The sequence below is a fragment of the Salmo trutta genome, unplaced genomic scaffold (genome assembly GCF_901001165.1).
Source record: "Salmo trutta unplaced genomic scaffold, fSalTru1.1, whole genome shotgun sequence".
NCBI classification, from domain to species: domain Eukaryota; kingdom Metazoa; phylum Chordata; class Actinopteri; order Salmoniformes; family Salmonidae; genus Salmo; species Salmo trutta.
In genome coordinates, this window is record NW_021823236.1 from 10,001 (window position 1) to 28,654 (window position 18,654).

Consider the following 18,654-nt stretch of genomic DNA (forward strand, 5'->3'; position numbering starts at 1 on the left):
GCTGCCTGGAACTTAGTTCAACATCAAACCTGTTTAACTCAGTTGACCTCTGACCTGCAGGACAACATGTTTAACTCAGTTGACCCTCTGACCTGCGAGACAACATGTTTAACTCAGTTGACCCTCTGACCTGCGAGACAACATGTTTAACTCAGTTGACCCTTTGACCTGCAAGACAACATGTTTAACTCAGTTGACCCTCTGACCTGCAAGACAACATGTTTAACTCAGTTGACCCTTTGACCTGCAAGACAACATGTTTAACTCAGTTGACCCTCTGACCTGCGAGACAACATGTTTAACTCAGTTGACCCTCTGACCTGCGAGACAACATGTTTAACTCAGTTGACCTCTGACCTGCAAGACAACATGTTTTAACACAGTTGACCTCTGACCTGCAAGACAACATGTTTTAACTCAGTTGACCTTTTGACCTGCAAGACAACATGTTTAACTCAGTTGACCTTTTGACCTGCAAGACAACATGTTTAACTCAGTTGACCTTTTGACCTGCAAGACAACATGTTTAACTCAGTTGACCCTCTGACCTGCGAGACAACATGTTTAACTCAGTTGACCCTCTGAACTGCGAGACAACATGTTTAACTCAGTTGACCCTCTGACCTGCGAGACAACATGTTTAACTCAGTTGACCTCTGACCTGCGAGACAACATGTTTAACTCAGTTGACCCTCTGACCTGCGAGACAACATGTTTAACTCAGTTGACCCTCTGACCTGCGAGACAACATGTTTAACTCAGTTGACCCTCTGACCTGCGAGACAACATGTTTAACTCAGTTGACCCTCTGACCTGCGAGACAACATGTTTAACTCAGTTGACCCTCTGACCTGCGAGACAACATGTTTAACTCAGTTGACCCTCTGACCTGCGAGACAACATGTTTAAACTCATATTATTGTTTCAACTCAGTGTCAATCCTTTAATCTGACTCCTGCTGAACTTTGTTTGAGTAAGTAGCCCATCTGGTTCTGAGTGAGTAGCCCATCTGGTTCTGAGTGAGTAGCCCATCTGGTTCTGAGTAAGTAGCCCATCTGGTTCTGAGCAAGTAGCCCATCTGGTTCTGAGTGAGTAGCCCATCTGGTTCTGAGTGAGTAGCCCATCTGGTTCTGAGGGAGTAGCCCATCTGGTTCTGAGCAAGTAGCCCATCTGGTTCTGAGTGAGTAGCCCATCTGGTTCTGAGTGAGTAGCCCATCTGGTTCTGAGGGAGTAGCCCATCTGGTTCTGAGCAAGTAGCCCATCTGGTTCTGAGTGAGTAGCCCATCTGGTTCTGAGTGAGTAGCCCATCTGGTTCTGAGGGAGTAGCCCATCTGGTTCTGAGCAAGTAGCCCATCTGGTTCTGAGTGAGTAGCCCATCTGGTTCTGAGGGAGTAGCCCATCTGGTTCTGAGTGAGTAGCCCATCTGGTTCTGAGTGGCCCAGTTGGTAGAGCAATGGCATTAGACATGGTAGGGTAGTAGGTTTGTGGTTTTTGCAGACGGGACGATAAGTGCCATCTGTTTGTCCCCAGGACATGATGAACAGAGACAACAGCACTCGTCTACCTCACATGCAGGTCAACTACATCGACGGGATGTGCCGTCCTTTGTACCAGGTGGGTACCAGTCCATTCACCCTGTATATAACCTGGGTGGGTACCAGTCCATTCACCCTCTATATAACCTGGGTGGGTACCAGTCCATTCACCCTCTATATAACCTGGGTGGGTACCAGTCCATTCAACCTGTATATAACCTGGGTGGGTCCTAGTCTATATAACCAGGGTGGTTACTAGTCTATATAACCTGGGTGGGTACTAGTCTATATAACCTGGGTGGGTACTAGTCTATATAACCTGGGTGGGTACTAGTCTATATAACCTGGGTGGGTACTAGTCTATATAACCTGGGTGGGTACTAGTCTATATAACCAGGGTGGGTACTAGTCTATATAACCTGGGTGGGTACTAGTCTATATAACCTGGGTGGGTACTAGTCTATATAACCTGGGTGGGTACTAGTCTATATAACCTGGGTGGGTACTAGTCTATATAACCTGGGTGGGTACTAGTCTATATAACCTGGGGTGGGTACTAGTCTATATAACCTGGGTGGGTACTAGTCTATATAACCTGGGTGGGTACTAGTCTATATAACCTGGTGGGTACTAGTCTATATAACCTGGGTGGGTACTAGTCGATATAACCTGGGTGGGTACTAGTCTATATAACCTGGGTGGGTACTAGTCTATATAACCTGGGTGGGTACTAGTCTATATAACCTGGGTGGGTACTAGTCTATATAACCTGGGTGGGTACTAGTCTATATAACCTGGTTGGGTACTAGTCTATATAACCTGGGTGGGTACTAGTCTATATAACCTGGGTGGGTACTAGTCTATATAACCTGGGTGGGTACTAGTCTATATAACCTGGGTGGGTACTAGTCTATATAACCTGGGTGGGTACTAGTCTATATAACCTGGGTGGGTACTAGTCTATATAACCTGGGTGGGTACTAGTCTATATAACCTGGGTGGGTACTAGTCTATATAACCAGTCTATATAACCTGGGTGGGTACTAGTCTATATAACCTGGGTGGGTACTAGTCTATATAACCTGGGCGGGTACTAGTCTATATAACCTGGGTGGGTACTAGTCTATATAACCTGGGTGGGTACTAGTCTATATAACCTGGGTGGGTACTAGTCTATATAACCTGGGTGGGTACCAGTCTATATAACCTGGGTGGGTACTAGTCTATATAACCTGGGTGGGTACTAGTCTATATAACCTGGGTGGGTACTAGTCTATATAACCTGGGTGGGTACTAGTCTATATAACCTGGGTACTAGTCTATATAACCTGGGTACTAGTCTATATAACCTGGGTGGGTACTAGTCTATATAACCTGGGTGGGTACTAGTCTATATAACCTGGGTGGGTACCAGTCTATATAACCTGGGTGGGTACTAGCCTATAACCTGGGTGGGTACTAGTCTATATAACCTGGGTGGGTACTAGTCTATATAACCTGGGTGGGTACTAGTCTATATAACCTGGGTGGGTACTATCTATAGAACCTGGTGGGGTACTAGTCTATATAACCAGGGTGGGTACTAGTCTATATAACCTGGGTGGGTACTAGTCTATATAACCTGGGTGGGTACTAGTCTATATAACCTGGGTGGGTACTAGTCTATATAACCTGGGTGGGTGCTAGTCTATATAACCTGGGTGGGTAACTAGTCTATATAACCTTGGTGGGGTACTAGTCTACTATAGACCTGTGTGGGTACTAGTCTATATAACCTGGGTGGGTACAAGTCTATATAACCTGGGTGGGTACTAGTCTATATACCTGGGTGGGTACTAGTCTATATAACCTGGGTGGGTACTAGTCTATATAACCTGGTGGGTACTAGTCTATATAACCTGGGTGGGGTAACCTAGTCTTATATAACCTGGGTGGGTAACTAGTCTATATAACCTGGGGGGGTACTAGTCTAACGTAGTAACCTTGGTGGGTACTAGTCTATATAACCTGGGTGGGTACTAGTCTATATACCTGGGTGGGTACTAGTCTATATAACCTGGGTGGGTTCTAGTCTATATAACCTGGGTGGGTACGAGTCTATATAACCTGGGTCGGGTACTAGTCTATATAACCGGGTGGGTACTAGTCTATATAACCTGGGTGGGTACTAGTCTATATAACCTGGGTGGGTACTAGTCTATATAACCTGGGTGGGTACTAGTCTATATAACCTGGGTGGGTACTAGTCTATATAACCTGGGTGGGTACTAGTCTATATAACCTGGGTGGGAACTAGTCTATATAACCTGGGTGGGTACTAGTCTATATAACCTGGGTGGGTACTAGTCTATATAACCTGGGTGGGTACTAGTCTATATAACCTGGGTGGGTACTAGTCTATATAACCTGGGTGGGTACTAGTCTATATAACCTGGGTGGGTACTAGTCTATATAACCTGGGTGGGTACCAGTCTATATAACCTGGGTGGGAACTAGTCTATATAACCTGGGTGGGTACTAGTCTATATAACCTGGGTGGGTACTAGTCTATATAACCTGGGTGGGTACTAGTCTATATAACCTGGGTGGGTACCAGTCTATATAACCTGGGCGGGTACTAGTCTATATAACCTGGGTGGGTACTAGTCTATATAACCTGGGTGGGTACTAGTCTATATAACCTGGGTGGGTACTAGTCTATATAACCTGGGTGGGTACCAGTCTATATAACCTGGGTGGGTACTAGTCTATATAACCTGTGGGTACTAGTCTATATAACCTGGGTGGTACTATCTTATAACCTGGGTGGGTACTAGTCTATATAACCTGGTGGGTACTAGTCTATATAACCTGGGTGGGTACTAGTCTATATACCTGGGTGGGTACTAGTCCTATATAACCTGGGTGGTTACTAGTCTATATAACCTGGGTGGGTACTAGTCTATATAACCTGGGGTACTAGTCTATATACAATGGGTGGTACTAGTCTATATAACCTGGGTGGGTACTAGTCTATATAACCTGGGTGGGTACTAGTCTATATAACCTGGGTGGGTACTAGTCTATATAACCTGGGTGGGTACTAGTCTATATAACCTGGGTGGGTACTAGTCTATATAACCTGGGTGGGTTCTAGTCTATATAACCTGGGTGGGTACTAGTCTATATAACCTGGGTGGGTACTAGTCTATATAACCTGGTGGGTACTATCTATAACCAGTCTATATAACCTGGGTGGGTACTAGTCTATATAACCGGGGTGGTACTAGTCTATATACCTGGGCGGTACTAGTCTATATAACCTGGGTGGGTACTAGTCTATATAACCTGGTGGGGTACTAGTCTATATAACCTGGGTGGGTACTAGTCTATATAACCTGGGTGGGTACCAGTCTATATAACCTGGGTGGGTACTAGTCTATATAACCTGGGTGGGTACTAGTCTATATAACCTGGGTGGGTACTAGTCTATATAACCTGGGTGGGTACTAGTCTATATAACCTGGGTACTAGTCTATATAACCTGGGTACTAGTCTATATAACCTGGGTGGGTACTAGTCTATATAACCTGGGTGGTACTAGTCTATACACCTGGGTGGGTACTAGTCTATATAACCTGGGTGGGTACTAGTCTATATAACCTGGGTGGGTACTAGTCTATATAACCTGGGTGGGTACTAGTCTATATAACCTGGGTGGGTACTAGTCTATATAACCTGGTGGGTACTAGTCTATATAACCTGGGTGGGTTCTAGTCTATAACCTGGGGGGTACTAGTCTATATAACCTGGGTGGGTACTAGTCTATATAACCTGGTGGTACTAGTCTATATAACCTGGGTGGTACTAGTCTATATAACCTGGGTGGGTTCTAGTCTATATACCTGGGTGGGTACTAGTCTATATAACCTGGGCGGTACTATATATAACCTGGGTGGGTACTAGTCTATATAACCATCTATATAACCTGGTGGGTTACCAGTCTATATAACCTGGGTGGGTACTAGTCTATATAACCTGGGTGGGTACTAGTCTATTAACCTGGGTGGGTACTAGTCTATAACCTGGGTGGTACTAGTCTATATAACCTGGGTGGTACTAGTCTATAACCTGGGTGGGTACTAGTCTATATAACCTGGGTGGTGCTAGTCTATATAACCTGGGTGGGAACTAGTCTATATAACCTGGGGTGGTACTAGTCTATACCTGGGTGGGTACCAGTCTATATAACCTGGGGGTACTATCTATATAACCTGGGTGGGTTACTGTCCTATATAACCTGGGTGGGTACTAGTCTATATAACCTGGTGGGTACTAGTCTATATACCTGGGTGGGTACTAGTCTATATAACCTGGGTGGGTACTAGTCTATATAACCTGGGTGGGTACTAGTCTATATAACCTGGGTGGGTACCAGTCTATATAACCTGGGTGGGTACTAGTCTATATAACCTGGGTGGGTACTAGTCTATATAACCTGGGTGGGTACTAGTCTATATAACCTGGGTGGGTACTAGTCTATATAACCTGGGTGGGTACCAGTCTATATAACCTGGGCGGGTACTAGTCTATATAACCTGGGTGGGTACTAGTCTATATAACCTGGGTGGGTACTAGTCTATATAACCTGGGTGGGTACTAGTCTATATAACCTGGGTGGGTACCAGTCTATATAACCTGGGTGGGTACTAGTCTATATAACCTGGGTACTAGTCTATATAACCTGGGTGGGTACTAGTCTATATAACCTGGGTGGGTACTAGTCTATATAACCTGGGTGGGTACTAGTCTATATAACCTGGGTGGGTACTAGTCTATATAACCTGGGTGGGTACTAGTCTATATAACCTGGGTGGGTACTAGTCTATATAACCTGGTGGGGGTACTAGTCTATATAACCTGGGTGGGTACTAGTCTATATAACCTGGGTGGGTACTAGTCTATATAACCTGGGTGGGTACTAGTCTATATAACCTGGGTGGGTACTAGTCTATATAACCTGGGTGTGTTATACCTTTGTTGGCCCTCGGAAATGTATGACTTTGTATTTTTTGCTTTCTCTCTCTCTCCTCCCTCCCCCTCTCTCTCTCCCTCTCTGTCTCTCTCTCTGTCTCTCTCCCTCTCTCTTCCTCCCTCCCTCCCTCTCTCTCCCTCTCTCTCTCTCTCCCTCTCTCTCTCTCCCTCTCTCCCTCTCTCTTCCTCCCTTTCTCTCCCTCTCTCTCTCTCTCTCTCTCTCTCTCTCTTCCTCCTTCTCCCTCTCTCTCTCTCTTCCTCATTCCCCCCTCCCGCCCTCTCTCTCTCTCTCTCCCCCTCTCTCTCCCTCTCTCTCTCCCCCTCTCTCTCTCTCTCTCCTTTCTCAGACTCTGTCTGGGATGTTTGACTCCTGTTCTCCACTGTTGGAAGGCCTCATGAGGAACAGAGAGAACTGGATGCTCCTCGCCGAGACGGGGGAGGATGGAGGAGAGGAGGAATAGAGAGAGGAAAGAGAGGAACAGAGAGAACTGGATGCTCCTCGCCGAGACGGGGGAGGAAGGAGGAGGAGAGGAGGAATAGAGAGATAACAGAGAGACCTGGATGCTCCTCGCCGAGACGGGGGAGGAAGGAGGAGAGGAGGAATAGAGAGGAACAGAGAGACCTGGATGCTCCTCGCCGAGACGGGGGAGGAAGGAGGAGAGGAGGAATAGAGAGGAACAGAGAGACCTGGATGCTCCTCGCCGAGACGGGGGAGGAAGGAGGAGAGGAGGAATAGAGAGATAACAGAGAGAACTGTATATCGACTTGGTTGTTTGCCTGCGAATCAAGATTGGAGTATCATTGGTTACTGTCCTGGTAGACCCTCCCCCAACAGCAACACACAACCATGACTGGTTACTGTCCTGGTAGACCCTCCCCCAACAGCAACACACAACCATGACTGGTTACTGTCCTGGTAGACCCTCCCCCCAACAGCAACACACAACCATGACTGGTTACTGTCCTGGTAGACCCTCCCCCAACAGCAACACACAACCATCATTGGCTATTGACCTGGAACTCTGTCACTCTCCACTATACCTGGAACTCTGTCACTCTCCACTATACCTGGTTTAACCTGGAACTCTATCACTCTCCACTATACCTGGTTTAACCTGGAACTCTATCACTCTCCACTCTACCTGGTTTAACCTGGAACTCTGTCACTCTCCACTATACCTGGTTTAACCTGGAACTCTGTCACTCTCCACTATACCTGGTTTAACCTGGAACTCTATCACTCTCCACTCTACCTGGTTTAACCTGGAACTCTATCACTCTCCACTATACCTGGTTTAACCTGGAACTCTGTCACTCTCCACTATACCTGGTTTAACCTGGAACTCTGTCACTCTCTACTATACCTGGTTTAACCTGGAACTCTGTCACTCTCCACTATACCTGGTTTAACCTGGAACTCTGTCACTCTCCACTCTACCTGGTTTAACCTGGAACTCTATCACTCTCCACTCTACCTGGTTTAACCTGGAACTCTATCACTCTCCACTATACTCTAGGATCTGGTGTTGGTCAAAGCAAGAAGATGAATGTAGGAAGAGAGACCTACAGCTCTAGACAACGGAGGATAAAGTCATTCTAAGACTTTATTGGACAATATGGACTGTAATGTAATATAAAACAGATTGGATAATATGGACTGTAATGTAATATAAAACAGATTGGATAATATGGACTGCGTCCCAAACGGTGCTGTTTAGTACCCCATGTATTTAAATTCATGCATATTCAAATCATATCTATATTCACATTGTATTATTGTAATACAGATTAGACAACACAGTGTAATATATCATATAATACAGATTTTACAACACAGTATAATGTAATATAATACAGATTGGACAATAGAGTACAATATATCATATAATACAGATTAGACAATACAGTGTTATGTAATATAATATAATACAGATTAGACAATACAGTGTAATGTAATATAATACAGATTGGATGGATTGTATTGTACTGTATGTGGGAGATATACACTACACCAGATATACACCAGAGATACACTACACCAGAGATACACTACACCAGAGATACACCAGATATACACCAGAGATACACTACACCAGAGATACACCAGAGATACACCAGAGATACACTACACCAGAGATACACCAGAGATACACTACACCAGAGATACACCAGAGATACACTACACCAGAGATACACCAGAGATACACCAGAGATACACCGCACCAGAGATACACTACACCAGAGATATACCAGAGATACACCACACCAGAGATACACTACACCAGAGATACACTACACCAGAGATACACTACACCAGAGATACACCAGAGATACACCAGAGATACACTACACCAGAGATACACTACACCAGAGATACACCAGAGATACACCACACCAGAGATACACTACACCAGAGATACACTACACCAGAGATACACCAGAGATACACCACACCAGAGATACACCACACCAGAGATACATTACACCAGAGATACACCAGAGATACACTACACCAGAGATACACTACACCAGAGATACTCTACACCAGAGATACACCAGAGATACACTACACCAGAGATACACTACACCAGAGATACACCAGAGATACACCAGAGATGCACTACACCAGAGATACACCAGAGATACACTACACCAGAGATACACCAGAGATACACTACACCAGAGATACACTACACCAGAGATACACTACACCAGAGATACACCAGAGATACACTACACCAGAGATACACCAGAGATACACTACACCAGAGATACACCAGAGATACACCAGAGATACACCACACCAGAGATACACTACACCAGAGATACACCAGAGATACACCACACCAGAGATACACTACACCAGAGATACACTACACCAGAGATACACTACACCAGAGATACACTACACCAGAGATACACCAGAGATACACCAGAGATACACTACACCAGAGATACACTACACCAGAGATACACCAGAGATACACCACACCAGAGATACACTACACCAGAGATACACTACACCAGAGATACACCACACCAGAGATACACCACACCAGAGATACATTACACCAGAGATATACCAGAGATACACTACACCAGAGATACACTACACCAGAGATACTCTACACCAGAGATACACCAGAGATACACTACACCAGAGATACACTACACCAGAGATACACCAGAGATACACCAGAGATGCACTACACCAGAGATACACCAGAGATACACTACACCAGAGATACACCAGAGATACACTACACCAGAGATACACTACACCAGAGATACACTACACCAGAGATACACCAGAGATACACTACACCAGAGATACACTACACCAGAGATACACCACACCAGAGATACACCACACCAGAGATACACCAGAGATACACCAGAGATACACCAACCCAGAGATACACTACACCAGAGATACACCAGAGATACACTACACCAGAGATACACTACACCAGAGATACACCACACCAGAGATACACCACACCAGAGATACACCAGAGATACACCACACCAGAGATACACTACACCAGAGATACACCAGAGATTCACTACACCAGAGATACACCAGAGATACACGACACCAGAGATACACTACACCAGAGATACACCAGAGATTCACTACACCAGAGATACACCAGAGATACACCAGAGATACACTACACCAGAGATACACCAGAGATAGTCTACACCAGAGATACACCAGAGATACACCAGAGATACACCACACCAGAGATACACCAGAGATACACTACACCAGAGATACACTACACCAGAGATACACTACACCAGAGATACACCAGAGATACACCAGAGATACACCAGAGATACACCAGAGATACACTACACCAGAGATACACCAGAGATACACTACACCAGAGATACACAACACCAGAGATACACTACACCAGAGATACACCACACCAGAGATACACCAGAGATACACTACACCAGAGATACACTACACCAGAGATACACCAGAGATACACTACACCAGAGATACACCAGAGATACACCAGAGATACACTACACAAGAGATACACCAGAGATACACTACACCAGAGATACACCAGAGATTCACTACACCAGAGATACACCAGAGATACACCAGAGATACACCAGAGATACACTACACCAGAGATACACTACACCAGAGATACACCAGAGATACACCAGAGATACACCAGAGATACACCAGAGATACACTATACCAGAGATACACTACACCAGAGATACACCAGAGATACACCACACCAGAGATACACCACACCAGAGATACACTACACCAGAGATACACTACACAAGAGATACACTACACCAGAGATACACTAGAGATACACTACACCAGAGATACACTACACCAGAGATACACCACACCAGAGATACACTACACCAGAGATACACCAGAGATACACTACACCAGAGATACACTACACCAGAGATACACCAGAGATACACTACACCAGAGATACACTACACCAGAGATACACCAGAGATACACTACACCAGAGATACACCAGAGATACACTACACCAGAGATACACTACACCAGAGATACACTACACCAGAGATACACCAGAGATACACTACACCAGAGATACACTACACCAGAGATACACTACACCAGAGATTCACCAGAGATACACTACACCAGAGATACACTACACCAGAGATACACTACACCAGAGATACACCACACCAGAGATACACCAGAGATGCACTACACCAGAGATACACCAGAGATACACTACACCAGAGATACACCAGAGATACACTACACCAGAGATACACCAGAGATACACTACACCAGAGATACACCAGAGATACACCAGAGATACACTACACCAGAGATACACTACACCAGAGATACACCAGAGATACACTACACCAGAGATACACCAGAGATACACCACACCAGAGATACACCAGATATACACCAGGAGGGATATCTCTCCAGGAACAGGGTTGGAGTTAAAACCTCCAGGTGGGTATCTCTCCAGGAACAGGGTTGGAGTTAAAACCTCCAGGAGGGGTATCTCTCCAAGAACAGGGTTGGAGTTAAAACCTCCAGGAGGGTATCTCTCCAGGAACAGGGTTGGAGTTAAAACCTACAGGAGGGTATCTCTCCAGGAACAGGGTTGGAGTTAAAACCTCCAGGAGGGGTAGCCCTCCAGGAACAGGGTTGGAGTTAAAACCTACAGGAGGGTATCTCTCCAGGAGGGTATCTCTCCAGGAACAGGATTGGAGTTAAAACCTCCAGGAGGGTATCTCTCCAGGAACAGGGTTGGTGATAAACCTACAGGAGGGTCTCTCTCCAGGAACAGGGTTGGAGTTAAAACCTCCAGGAGGGTATCTCTCCAGGAACAGGGTTGGAGTTAAAACCTCCAGGAGGGTTTCTCTCCAGGAACAGGGTTGGAGTTAAAACCTCCAGGAGGGTTTCTCTCCAGGAACAGGGTTGGAGTTAAAACCTCCAGGAGGGTATCTCTCCAGGAACAGGGTCGAAGTTAAAACCTCCAGGAGGGTATCTCTCCAGGAACAGGGTTGGAGTTAAAACCTACAGGAGGGTATCTCTCCAGGAACAGGGTTGGAGTTAAAACCTCCAGGAGGGTATGTCTCCAGGAACAGGGTTGGAGTTAAAACCTCCAGGAGGGGGAGCCCTCCAGGAACAGGGTCGCAGTTAAAACCTCCAGGAGGGCTCAAAAGCATTGAGGAGTTCCTGCTACTAATAATAAACAATACTGGCAAACCATAACGAGCACCGTTACCTCTTTCAGTCCAAGCCAAGCGCTGAGTATAAGATATATTAATGTTCAATATGATGTGTAACATGTACCCTGGAGGGCTAGGGAAGAACAAGAAGAAAATACAGCAAACGATTGTCAAGAACAGAAGAGATTTAAAGTGTACGGGCCAGAGGGACCAGTCCTGCTCCTAGAGAGATGCAGAGGGACCAGTCCTGCTCCTAGAGAGATGCAGAGGGACCAGTCCTGCTCCTAGAGAGATGCAGAGGGACCAGTCCTGCTCCTAGAGAGATGTAGAGGGACCAGTCCTGCTCCTAGAGAGATGCAGAGGGACCAGTCCTGCTCCTAGAGAGATGCAGAGGGACCAGTCCTGCTCCTAGAGAGATGCAGAGGGACCAGTCCTGCTCCTAGAGAGATGCAGAGGGACTAGTCCTGCTCCTAGAGAGATGCAGAGAGACCAGTCCTAGAGAGATGCAGAGGGACCAGTCCTAGAGAGATGCAGAGGGACCAGTCCTGCTCCTGGAGAGATGTAGAGGGACCAGTCCTGCTCCTAGAGAGATGCAGAGGGACCAGTCCTGCTCCTAGAGAGATGCAGAGGGACCAGTCCTGCTCCTAGAGAGATGTAGAGGGACCAGTCCTGCTCCAAAAGAGATGCAGAGGGACCAGTCCTGCTCCTAGAGAGATGCAGAGGGACCCGTCCTGCTCCTAGAGAGATGCAGAGGGACCAGTCCTAGAGAGATGCAGAGAGACCAGTCCTGCTCCTAGAGAGATGCAGAGGGACCAGTCCTGCTCCTAGAGAGATGCAGAGGGACCAGTCCTGCTCTTAGAGAGATGCAGAGGGACCAGTCCTGCTCCTAGAGAGATGCAGAGGGACCAGTCCTGCTCCTAGAGAGATGCAGAGGGACCAGTCCTGCTCCTAGAGAGATTTAGAGGGACCAGTCCTGCTCCTAGAGAGATGCAGAGGGACCAGTCCTGCTCCTAGAGAGATGCAATGGGGCCGGATTACTGACCAAGAACTCAGGGCACATGCCTAGGGGCCCCCGACCTTCAGGGGCCCCCCACTGATTTTGTTATAAAGTTTGACTCACTACGATACCATTAGAACATGGCATAAGCAAAATGTGTAGAATTGCAAAGAAATCATCTTTAAAACAGCAACAACAAAAAATCTCAGTTTCGATGCATGGGGGTTCTAAAATGTTGTTTCCCAGGGCCTCAGATGAGGATCGTCCAGTCCTGCTAGCAGGTGAAATAGATGGAGAGTTGTATTTCTACCTGCTCTGTGTATTGTATTTCTACCTGCTCTGTGTGTTGTATTTCTACCTGCTCTGTGTGTTGTATTTCCCACCTGCTCTGTGTGTTGTATTTCTACCTGCTCTGTGTGTTGTCTTTCTACCTGCTCTGTGTGTTGTATTTCTACCTGCTCTGTGTGTTGTATTTCTACCTGCTCTGTGTGTTGTATTTCTACCTGCTCTGTGTGTTGTATTTCTACCTGCTCTGTGTATTGTATTTCTACCTGCTCTGATAACTGTCTGGGGACCTCTCACGGACTCACGAGGACCAGGACTGGTTTCCCTGAGGCCTTAAAAAACAAATAAGTGCACTCGTTCTGAGATAGAAACCGCTGCTTGAATGAACAGAATAGGACTCTATACTGCTTGAATGAAAAGAATAAGACTTTACACTGCTTGAATGAACAGAATAAGACTCTATACTGCTTGAATGAACAGAATAAGACTCTACACTGCTTGAATGAACAGAATAAGACTCTACACTGCTTGAATGAACAGAATAAGACTCTACACTGCTTGAATGAACAGAATAAGAATTTATACTGCTTGAATGAACAGAATAGGACTCTATACTGCTTGAATGAAAAGAATAAGACTCTATACTGCTTGAATGAACAGAATAAGACTCTATACTGCTTGAATGAACAGAATAAGACTCTACACTGCTTGAATGAACAGAATAAGACTCTACACTGCTTGAATGAACAGAATAAGACTCTACACTGCTTGAATGAACAGAATAAGACTCTACACTGCTTGAATGAACAGAATAAGACTCTACACTGCTTGAATGAACAGAATAAGACTCTACACTGCTTGAATGAACAGAATAAGACTCTATACTGCTTGAATGAACAGAATAAGACTCTACACTGCTTGAATGAACAGAATAAGACTCTACACTGCTTGAATGAACAGAATAAGACTCTACACTGCTTGAATGAACAGAATAAGACTCTATACTGCTTGAATGAACAGAATAAGACTCTACACTGCTTGAATGAACAGAATAAGACTCTATACTTGTCACGCCCTGACCAGGTGAACTCTTCTATTTTGGTCAGGGTGTGGCATTTCTATAGTTTATTTTCTATGTTTTGGTATAGCCTTGCTTTGGGGCGTATTTCTATGTTGGGTTATGTCGATTCCCAATCAGAGACAGCTGTCGCTAGTTGCCTCTGATTGGGGAATCATATTTAAGTTCCTTTTCCCCCCACGATGTTTGTGGGTTGTTGTCTCTTTTTGTTTGAGCAGTAGCGATACGTTTATTCTCTGTTTTGACCGTGTTATTTCAGTCTGAAATAAATAACATGTGTTCGCTCCCAGCTGCACCTTGGTCCACTTCTTCCTTCCTGCACGACGATCGTTACAGAACAACCCACCAAACCAGGACCAAGCAGCAGAGGAACGAAGAGGAAGGATGGACATGGGCCGAGTTAAGGAGGAGCATTTCCAGGGCGATGGAAGAGTTTAGGGAGACCGAGAGGCATCCCCAAGAATTTTTTAGGGGGGGGCACAAGGGCTGTTTGACGGGGCAGGAGCTGCCCGCCAGTCAACAGTCGTCGGAGCTGCCCGCCAGTCAACAGTCGTCGGAGCTGCCCGCCAGTCAACAGTCGTCGGAGCTGCCCGCCAGTCAACAGTCGCCGGAGTGGTCAGACTGCGCTGAACTGCCGGAGTGGTCAGACTGCGCTGAACTGCCGGAGTGGCCAGACTGCGCTGAACTGCCGGAGTGGCCAGACTGCCCTGAACTGCCGGAGTGGCCAGACTGCCCTGAACTGCCGGAGTGGCCAGACTGCCCTGAACTGCCGGAGTGGCCAGACTGCCCTGAACTGCCGGAGTGGCCAGACTGCCCAGACTGTCCCGAGCTGCCAGGCGTCCCCAGTCCAGTCCGGCCCGTCCCTGCTCCCCGCACCAGGTTAGTGGTGCGTGTCCACAGTCCTGTCCGGCCCATCCCTGCTCCCCGCACCAGGTTAGTGGTGCGTGTCCCCAGTCCTGTCCGGCCCATGCCTGCTCCCCGCACCAGGTTAGTGGTGCGTGTCCCCAGTCCAGTCCGGCCCGTCCCTGCTCCCCGCACCAAGCCAGTGGTGCGTGTCCCCAGTCCAGTCCGGCCCGTCCCTGCTCCCCGCACCAGGTTAGTGGTGCGTGTCCCCAGTCCTGTCCGGCCCATTCCTGCTCCCCGCACCAGGTTAGTGGTGCGTGTCCACAGTCCTGTCCGGCCCATCCCTGCTCCCCGCACCAAGTTAGTGGTGCGTGTCCCCAGTCCAGTCCGGCCCGTCCCTGCTCCCCGCACCAGGTTGGTGGTGCGTGTCCCCGGTCCTGTCCGGCCCGTCCCTGTCCCCCGCACCAGGCCCACGGCGCGTGTCCACAGTCCGGCACGGCCTGTGTCCGGTCCACCGGTGACCAGTCCTGTTCCGGTCGGCGGCTCCGCTCCGGAGCCTGAGCATGCCGCTCCACCGTGGTCCAGTCCGGGCCAGAGGGGTAGGGCTAGGGTGGAGGCAGGGGGAGAAACACGCCCGGGGCCAGAGCCTCCACCGAGGGTGAGGCGCCCACCCGGGTCCCCCCCCTAATAGACTTTAGGTTGGTGCGCCGGGAGTACGCACCGTTGGAGGGGGGGTACTGTCACGCCCTGACCAGGTGAACTCTTCTATTTTGGTCAGGGTGTGGCATTTCTATAGTTTATTTTCTATGTTTTGGTATAGCCTTGCTTTGGGGCGTATTTCTATGTTGGGTTATGTCGATTCCCAATCAGAGACAGCTGTCGCTAGTTGCCTCTGATTGGGGAATCATATTTAAGTTCCTTTTCCCCCCACGATGTTTGTGGGTTGTTGTCTCTTTTTGTTTGAGCAGTAGCGATACGTTTATTCTCTGTTTTGACCGTGTTATTTCAGTCTGAAATAAATAACATGTGTTCGCTCCCAGCTGCACCTTGGTCCACTTCTTCCTTCCTGCACGACGATCGTTACAATACTGCTTGAATGAACAGAATAAAACTCTATACTGCTTGAATCAATACTGTGTGTGTGGCATATTACTGTAATAAACATTTCTTTATATTACTGTGGTTCTTGTGTTTGTATCAATGTGTTCATGGAGTTCATACATTAACTTTACATTTCAATCCAGGTTACAACAGGGTGAGTTTTATAGCTACTTGCCAACTATACAGTATTTTGTTATTTAAGTGTTATTTCTTACCTAGAAAATTGAGTTAGCAGGATGCTTCTGGATGGCTTAGCAGATGTACCTACATTTGAACCTGCAGACCAGCCACGGCGGCACGTCACTCGCCGTGGAAATCGAAAGCAACAGCCTTTGGCAATAAGGGCCTCCTTGGCGACGGGAAGCCCGGATCGGCAATAAGGGCCTCCTTGGCGACGGGAAGCCCGGATCGGCAATAAGGGCCTCCTTGGCGACGGGAAGCCCGGATCGGGTATACAGACTTCAAACAGCTTCGTCGCCCTGTGCTACCCCAGGGATGGAGTACAGGATATTCCTAGGTAGCTCCCCACCGGTCTCCATCAGAGATCGATGCTGCTTTGTGGGATTTAATGATATTAGGAATGGTAGCTCGTATCGACTGAAACAGGATGACATTAGGAATGGTAGCTCAGATCGACTGAAACACGACATTAGGTAGCTCGGATCGACTGAAACAGGACGACATTAGGAATGGTAGCTCAGATCGACTGAAACAGGACGACATTAGGAATGGTAGCTCGGATCGACTGAAACATGACGACATTAGGAATGGTAGCTCGGATCGACTGAAACACGACGACATTAGGAATGGTAGCTCGGATCGACTGAAACAGGACGACATTAGGAATGGTAGCCCTGGATCGACTGAAACAGGACGATATTAGGAATGGTAGCTCGGATCGACTGAAACAGGACGACATTAGGAATGGTAGCCCTGGATCGACTGAAACAGGACGACATTAGGAATGGTAGCCCTGGATCGACTGAAACACGACGACATTAGGAATGGTATCCCTGGATCGACTGAAACAGGACGACATTAGGAATGGTAGCTAGGATCGACTGAAACAGGACGACATTAGGAATGGTAGCCCTGGATCGACTGAAACACGACGACATTAGGAATGGTAGCCCTGGATCGACTGAAACAGGACGACATTAGGAATGGTAGCTAGGATCGACTGAAACAGGACGACATTAGGAATGGTAGCTCCGATCGACTGAAACAGGATGCCATTAGGAATGGTAGCTCGGATCGACTGAAACAGGATGAATTAGGAATGGTAGCTAGGATCGACTGAAACAGGATGAATTAGGAATGGTAGCCCTGGATCGACTGAAACAGGACGACATTAGGAATGGTAGCTCGGATCGACTGAAACATGACGACATTAGGAATGGTATCTAGTATCGACTGAAACAGGATGAATTAGGAATGGTAGCTAGGATCGACTGAAACAGGATGAATTAGGAATGGTAGCCCTGGATCGACTGAAACAGGACGACATTAGGAATGGTAGCCCTGGATCGACTGAAACAGGACGACATTAGGAATGGTAGCTCGGATCGACTGAAACAGGACGACATTAGGAATGGTAGCCCCTGATCGACTGAAACAGGACGACATTAGGAATGGTAGCTCAGATCGACTGAAACAGGACGACATTAGGAATGGTAGCCCCTGATCGACTGAAACAGGACGACATTAGGAATGGTAGCCCTGGATCGACTGAAACAGGACGACATTAGGAATGGTAGCTCGGATCGACTGAAACAGGACGACATTAGGAATGGTAGCCCCTGATCGACTGAAACAGGATGAATTAGGAATGGTAGCTAGGATCGACTGAAACAGGATGAATTAGGAATGGTAGCTAGGATCGACTGAAACAGGACGACATTAGGAATGGTAGCTCGGATCGACTGAAACAGGAAGACATTAGGAATGGTAGCTCAGATCGACTGAAACAGGATCCTAGCTAAAAGGTTAAAAGTGGCCATGAACCAAAATATCGGCGGAGGCTTTTGGGATTATTTCTGATTATTTGAAACCGTTTCTGGTGTCTGAACTCGATGTGC

At 47.1% G+C, this 18,654-nt stretch overlaps 1 protein-coding gene across 1 annotated transcript in view; it reads left to right on the top strand.

Annotated features, from left to right (window-relative positions):
• The window catches only part of LOC115189784 (cGMP-specific 3',5'-cyclic phosphodiesterase-like), an 18,087-nt gene extending 9,649 nt beyond the window's left edge, over positions 1 to 8,438 (top strand). The window contains exons 5-6 of the mRNA XM_029748302.1: positions 1,531 to 1,614; positions 6,896 to 8,438. Of these exons, the coding sequence (XP_029604162.1) occupies positions 1,531 to 1,614; positions 6,896 to 7,009 (198 nt within the window). The 3' untranslated portion in view covers positions 7,010 to 8,438. The remainder of the gene's footprint in view (positions 1 to 1,530; positions 1,615 to 6,895) is intronic.
• Positions 8,439 to 18,654: the final 10,216 nt, after the last annotated feature.